Source organism: Empidonax traillii, unplaced genomic scaffold, assembly GCF_003031625.1.
Source record: "Empidonax traillii isolate 1590-97213 ecotype Southwest subspecies unplaced genomic scaffold, ASM303162v1 scaffold175:size1888319, whole genome shotgun sequence".
Classification (NCBI taxonomy): domain Eukaryota; kingdom Metazoa; phylum Chordata; class Aves; order Passeriformes; family Tyrannidae; genus Empidonax; species Empidonax traillii.
This window is the reverse complement of record NW_020955368.1, coordinates 1,013,437-1,021,094: the sequence shown is the minus strand read 5'-3', so window position 1 is coordinate 1,021,094 and position 7,658 is coordinate 1,013,437. Positions and strand designations below refer to the sequence as shown.

Sequence of the window (7,658 nt, the reverse complement as noted above, 5' to 3'; positions counted from 1 at the left end):
GGTAACTGTGCAGCTTTGTTGTATATTCATGTTGTGTTCCTGACGTGTATCACGTTATTAATGTGTGGTTTGTGTACTAAAAATTACTGTGTAAGGGTTATGTGGCCATTTCTGGTTCAAGCAGGTATCAACAGGAAGTTAACAGGATGTGCAGTTTTCAAAAATTACATTTAAAAGGCTCCCATCTAATTTTGGTGGCTGGATGTTACTGAAAGAATATCTGTACCAGAAGCGTTTCTAAGCATGTCTGTCTTGGTAGAGGTTAGGAGTGGGTGTTTTTACAACAGAGCGTAGTTTTCATGGGTGTTGTACTCATGGAAAACTTTTCTGGTGAGTACTTTTCACATCTCAGTGCCTCTCTGCTATGGTGAGAGCACTGCAGGGTCAGTCCTTTGGCATCATCAGCTGTTGGGAGAGACCGTGATGAGAACAGGAAAGAGCCAAATGTAGTGGCTCTTGTTCTGTCTTCTTTACCTATTCAAACAGTTTTTATGCCTGAGGAACTTAAATACCAGATTGCAATAGGGCTGGGCTGTCATCCTGACTTGGTTAGGGGTGGACATGGAGTTTATGGGTTGAGGTTGGACTCTGAGGGCAGGAGCCTCCTTAGCTTTACTCCTTCAGCCCAGACCTGAGCCTGGTCCCAGTGTGGGGGGTAATGAGCTGCTTCTGTCGACTTGTGAAAATCTCTCTTCCCAGCAGCTGCTTTTCTTCACCAGATACCTTGTACAGCTGGGATTCTAATAATTTTCTATTCACTTAAAATGCAGATACCAGTCTTTCAGGGCTTGCTTTCTGACCCAGTCTGGGACTTTAGATGCAGGGATTGCTTGTGGAGGTTAACTGGGGAACTTCTGTCATTTGCATTAATATTGGACTAACTTGGATTATCAAGGAAATATTGCAATCTTTTAAAATTCCCATTGTGACAAAAATATGTTGGTATTTGCATATAAGAAAGATCTAGCCTGCTTCACTTTGCAATGTTTAAAACTTCTTATTTTAAAAGAGGAAAAAAAACCATGTACTTTTGGTTTTGCTTTTCCTTATCTCTTCAGGAAGTCCTTTTTTTTTTTTTTTTTTTTTTTTTTTTTTTTTTTTTTTTTTTTTTTTTTTTTTTTTTTTTTTTTTTTTTTTTTTTTTTTTTTTTACCGCCCACGCGTAACTACTTTTGTATAAATGTAATGGTTTAATATTATTCCCAGTTTAATATTATTCCACTGAGTACTGTTGTGTATTTATCCCATCTACACTGTTAAAAAGATGGTCTCTAATTATCTTAAGGATTACTTTTCATTTCAAGACTCTGTAAAGAGGATGTAAATGAATTCTGCAATTCGGACTGATTTTCCTGACCCCAGATACTTAATGTGGATGTCTTTGTCACTCCACAATCTTCCAAGTGTGATGCTGGTTTAGGGAGAGACCTTTTGTTCATGTTTTATAAGAGTATTCAATAGTGGATTAAGTATGTGTTTGACTAAGCTATATAGGACTGCTTTGTAAAACTTTTAAATTAAGTCTTAGCAGACCTACATAGATGAGTAATTAGCCCATAAACTTGGACAGTAAGTGCCTGTATTTACTCCTCAGTAAATGCACTATTTTGCTGTTGTGGGCTTTTCTCAGTTAAATTTTAGTCTCAGCAGAATCATCATTATATATGTAAATTGAACTCTCAAATCCTCACTGAGTTGCTTATGATATTCCTTAAGCTATACTCTTGCAAGCCTGGACAAGATATTTCTCACTCTGTCTAGAGCTCACTAAGGTGTGGAATCCAATCAAAACATGGATAAGATAGCACAGACACTTCTTTATAGTGCAGTAAGGATGCATTTTTAAAAAACAAATATACTATTCCCATAGTGGTTTTATCCATCTTTCATTGTTCAGCCTCCTGAACCTCCATGGAATTTTTTCCTTAGGTCTTCTGTGTTTGGGTTGACTGCTGAGAGTAAACTTGTGCCTGTTTTATTAGCTTCAGTCCTTGAAATCTTTTTCTGCCATCAGAATAAACAGACTAGCTATAACCTATTTTTTAATTACATTTGCATGGCTTGACTAACAGGTGTTCTCTGTTTCCTTGCAGGCATTCGACCTCCGATCATGAACGGGCCCATGCACCCGCGCCCCTTGGTAGCGTTGCTGGATGGCAGGGATTGTACAGTAGAAATGCCTATTCTGAAGGATGTAGCCACAGTGGCGTTTTGTGATGCTCAGTCTACACAAGAAATTCACGAAAAGGTAATATTCCAGAGGCATAATTGAGGTGTTTGGGAAAAATGCAAATACTTCAACCGTTCGGATCAGCTCTGACATCGTGCTCAGCTGTTGCATTTTAGTTACTGGCTGATCACCTCAGTGAGTGACTTGTTGCTCATTTCCAATAGGTCATGAAATATGATGATGAAACAAAGATTCAAATGTCTGTATGCTGAAGTATTGCCTTTGTGTAGTGTAGCTTTGGCTGGATGTTGTCCATATGATTACCTGCTGAATTAGTTTCGTGGAGAGAGTTACTTCTGGGAAAAATATTATTGCATGGCATTTTGAAATGCTCCTTGGAAACTGTTACTCAGTCTGTTACTCAGCCTTTGTCTGGAAAGACAAATCCCAGTATTGGGATTGTCTGTGTGTGGAACTTTGTAGTTTCTTTGTTTAACCAAGAAATGGTGCAGGTTGGGTTAAGCAGCCTTGTGCACTGAGAATGGTCACTGCAGAAGGGTTTCAAAACAAATGCTAACTCAAAATTTTTGTGGAAAATGCAGTGAAATGAAAACCTAACTTGAGAACATGTGCAAGGAAGTGAAAACTTCTGAGTCTTCATTCATAATTGGAACTGCAGAGATTTTGTTGGGGGCTTTTCATGACATAAAGCTTAGTTTATAGGGTTAAACACTTTTTCAGTTTTTTAATTTAGAGAAATATTCAACCCAAGATTTTTTTTCTCAATTCCCTTTTATTATATATCAAGAGTTAAAATGTGCTAGAATGCCTTATTTCTGTGTTTCTTTCCAGTCATGTTGAAAAGTAGCTTTCATTTTACTGTTTTCCTGTCTCGCACCATTGTCAGAACCTTAATACATGAAACAGCTGGATTCCATGTACAAGGACGAAATGACACTTGGAGAATAAGTAATATAAATGTTGTTCCACTTTTATTAGTAGCTAACAGCAGTGCACATGTTCATGTGAATGCTGTAACATTGGCAACTGCACCACCTGTATAGTTTTATGCTTTGCTTACTGAAATCAACATCATTCACTTCTGGTGCATCAGAAATGGGGAATTCCTGTGTGCCATAAATGCCAGGCATAGAAACACGGGATATCTTCTGTTATCAGTGTAGTAAATGAACTGTTCAGATCCTGAAAGTCAGTGTGTGTCTCTCAATTTGTAGGTTCGGAAGAGCATTTAAATACCTGATCAGTGACACAGGTAATCTGTTGCTGATCTTCACGATCTTGCGTCCTTTGCTTTCCATTGTACAAAAATAATTCATTCTCAGTGAGCTCAGTAATACATCAGGAATATTTTCTGTAGCTATCAGTACATTGCCATAACAAGATTTTAATTTTTCTAGAGGATGAGACAGTCCTAAAACATTTGGGATTTTCAAAGTGCCATCGTTCTGCCAGGTAGTAAATTTCTGCAACAAAAATCACAAACATTAATTCATTATCATAGTGTTGTAGTACTGTAACATAGACTTAGAGATCAGTTTTATGAAGTGTTGAGCACTGTTCACTTCTGTTTGCAAAGTGTTCACTGTTCATCTGTCGTAAAAAATGGCTATTTTTCAACTATCATTAGAGTTATATTAGAGAAATATCTGTATTTTAGTACTGTTTATATAATACCTTATTTGGGAACAGTGCTTTACTAAATATAAAATTGTTTTCACACAGAAAGTTTTAAAATGAAAAGTTGCATATTTAAAGCAGCATCTAAAATGTTCATCTATTTATGAGTGCACGTTCCTGGCCATACTAAATTATGCTGTCCTGTTAATTAAAATACAGATTTTGATAATGGATGTTAATTTGCAAAAGGCTGTTACCCATTATGAGAGACGAGACGACTGAAAATCAGGAGAAGGTTTAGTGTTGACAAGAGCTTGCTGAAAGCAGAAGGTGAAATTTGTTTTTTCTTTTGTATTTCATGTCTTTAAGAAGAGCTACTGAATTCATAGGGTAGCAGATACAGATACGCTTAGCCTGAAGTCGCAGGAGGCAGGCCAGAGACTGGGAAGTTTAGGGTGGGGTTTGGAAAAGGTGATTGGCATTGTTGGATGCTCATGGATAGGTGACTGTAGATGAATGTAATGGTGGGGGGGAAGATATGAACTGAGAATCACTTGGGGAGGAAGGGAGTGAAAGACTGCAAAAGGATGGCTTGAAGAGTGAGGACTGGTATAAACTCAGCTTGTGCATCTGTGGAACCTTGATCCCCAGGGTGTGAGGAGTTGGCATTTGAGGAATGAACTTTTTAGAACTTGGAGAAGGTATTTCTGCTGGTCATGAGAAGGTTTCAGTGACAGGACTGGTTTAAAATACTGTCTTCTCGATATTTTAAGGAATTAGTGAAAAGAGGATTTGTAGCAGTTTGTGAGACAGCAAAGTACAAGTTAGATACTTCTTTCATAGAGGAGCAAGGAGGCTGGGAGATTTTCACACATACAGAGAGAAGGAAGAGAAATGAGGATTTGAATGCCATTTGTATGCAGAGACAAAAGCAGGATGTTACCAAATACTGTCAAACCTTACTGTGGGTGCTGAGTAAAGAAAGTTTTTCTCGAAACTGGGTAATGCCCGAGTTGCAATTCTGTAGCAACTCCCTTGTCAAGAGTTCATTTTTCAGTCACTTTTTATGGCTGAGGAGATTAAAGTGTGGAAAATAAGTAACTAGTTTAAAGTCACAGGTAAATAATAAAATGTGTTAGAACTCTGCTTCATCTCAGGTCAAAGCATTCATTCCCTGTTCCACTGCATTGAAAGGCAACTTGGATGGTGAAGATATTGAAAATCAGGCTGCCAGTGCTTAAGTGAATACTGACATTTACTAGGAGTGATCCAAGGTTTTGAAATAACTCTGTGCTTAGAGGACACTGACTACACTTCAAAAATTAATAATGTATAAGGTTTTACTGATTTTTGGTTGGTTTGTTGTTTTCCCATTCTCCCTAGAAAAGGCAGTTTGTTTTCAAGCCAGTCTGAAAGGCTGCAATAGATGTGTTTATCCCTTAACCCCTAAGTTCTGTTTTTTTGTAGATATTGCATAGGACTGTATGAAGTTGAGCATTACGTTTGCAAAACTGTGTCATGGGATAACTGAGAACTGGGTTCATTGCATCCTATCAGGATACTTCTGTCCTTTAGGGTAAAAATTATTTTAAGATTTCAGTGTTTAAATTTCTTTCTTATTAGAGATTACATTACTGTTGATAAAAGTTACTCACTGTGCTTAAACTGCTTCTTACTTTACAATTAATGATGTGTAAATAAGTTCTCTCAGTAACCATCTAGCCCTGTGTCCAAGCGTACGTGATGTTTTGGTTTGTTCTGCCAAAAACACAATTGCTCATCCAAAAAAAATATTTTAAAATACTTAGCTTGCTTCCATCCTCATTCCAGGACAACTTTCTTTATTCTCTATCTCATGCTCTGTTTTCTGTCCTGCTGTTTTCTCCCAGTTCCTTTTCCTTTCAGTGCCATTCACACAGTTTGCTGCTTTTCTTGGCTCCTTGGCATCCTACCCAGCACTCTTGATTTCTACAGTATTGCTGCTCCTTTCCACTTCTGTACCTTCGAAGGCATGACAGGCTCAAGCACACCCTTGAGATCTCTGTGTTGCTGAAGTTTTTTTGAGTTCAAGTTCTTTGGTCTTTGGGCTTCCTGACCTTTGCTGTGTGTTCTGTAACATGGAAGTGCTGTGTGGGTCCAGAGGGCTGAATGTAAACAAACTGTGCAAGAGCTGGTAATGGACATCTCGGCCAAGCAGAGGGGAAATAGTGATTCTTGCAAACCCAGATGAAAAGACAGGAAGAACAACTGATTAGGAATGATCTGTAAAGCAAAATATATAGCCTGGAAAGCAGTCAAGAGTTCGTTTGAAGCTGAGTACGTTTTCTCGGTCTTTTTTTCTGTAATTATGTGATTTCCTACATCACGTAGGAGAAAAAAAATGTGTGTGTTCAACTGGATTTACAGCTTCAAGCTGATACCCAGTTCACCAGAAGAGAATATTCTCTTCACTGAAGAGAATAGTCTTCTTGGGTGGAAGTGGGAAAAGAGTCTCTGTGGTAAACCTGTGCCTCCGCCTTAGCAGTGATTGAGGTAGAATGTGTCAGATCCCTTGACTCCTGTTTTATGAACACAAAATAAAATTGTCTTCAAAGTGATACTGCATTTCCATATTTTTAGATTTAAGTTCAAAAAAATTTGAAAGCTCAACTTCCTGTTCACCAGTGAAGGACTTGAAATTTTTCAGTCACACTTTCACATAGGAATTAAATGTAGAAACAATTCCACTGATAACAGTTTTATCTAGGACCATTTCAAAGAAGAGCTGAAAAGCAACAAATGTTTTGAAAATGGTACAAACAAGCTGAGAATGGTCCTGTTGTTCAGCTCTTTGATTTGTCCCTGTTACAGCAATGGTTAAGTAAGATAATTTTTTCAGCTTCCAATTCTTTGTTTAGAAGTAAAGCTGCAATCTTGTGTTTACACCATCGGTGCTGTTTATATTCATGCTGCAGTTGAAGCATTTTAGTTTTCCATCAAATTTAGATTCTCAAAGAACACAGTGAAAGGAAGCAGCCTTGTTCTAAGGGTAATGTATACTTGGGAGTAACTTGTCACCTCGGAGCTGATCCAAAGCCCTGTAAATTTACTGAATGAGCCTTGGATGAGATTCCTTCTGAAAGACTTTGAAAACTTGAACAAAAGGAAACCCTAAGTTACACCTCATTATACATAGTAATTACCCCACAGCAATCACAGTAAGGATATGTTCAAGTCCAGGATTGGCATTCAGTGGCCCTTCTGCCACTGTCTCTTGGAATTTGCAGTGCTGCAGGTCAAGAGCAGCATCACAGGAAGGGGCAGTGTCTCCTCTGAACTAACACCCTGTAAAAAGCAGAGTGGAGGTGCTGCTGTTCCCAACAGGCAGCACACATCAACCTTTCAGGCAGATTCGAGTAATACAGTCAGTTATCAACTAACATTTACTTTAATTTCCCATACCAGGTTTTTCTAAGGGTCATTAGGGCTTGAATGTTGCTGGTGCTTATTAAGAGGTTTTTTGACAGAGGTTTGTGTGGGATGATGTGTTGTCAGCGATGACTTACACCACATAGTGATCCCTGGGTATAGATGTTCAACCTATCGTACTGTCTGATAGGCTTTAACTGAACTGGAACACAATTCACCCTTATTAATACACAAGTTAACATACACAATTCCTGTTAAAGATTTTTCATTAAAGCCTTTTATTTAGTAAAAATGTTTCCAGAGTCTGTATTCTCAAATTGACTTCTGTCATTAAACTGCATGTGATGGTCTGTAAATCCTGGCTTTGAAAGACTGACTTCAGTATAGTATTTAAAAGGAAGCTTGCTGTAGGCTCTGCAGGTTATTTTGTAGTTGTATGTGTA

At 38.1% G+C, this 7,658-nt stretch overlaps 1 protein-coding gene across 7 annotated transcripts in view; it reads left to right on the top strand.

Moving 5' to 3' along the window:
- Positions 1-7,658, top strand: part of CTBP1 (C-terminal binding protein 1) — a 192,336-nt gene that overhangs the window by 150,492 nt on the left and 34,186 nt on the right. For all 7 annotated transcript variants that reach the window (XM_027886001.1, XM_027886000.1, XM_027886007.1 and 4 more), the window contains one exon: positions 2,093-2,247. In XM_027886001.1, coding sequence (XP_027741802.1) covers positions 2,093-2,247 — 155 coding nt within the window. The remainder of the gene's footprint in view (positions 1-2,092; positions 2,248-7,658) is intronic.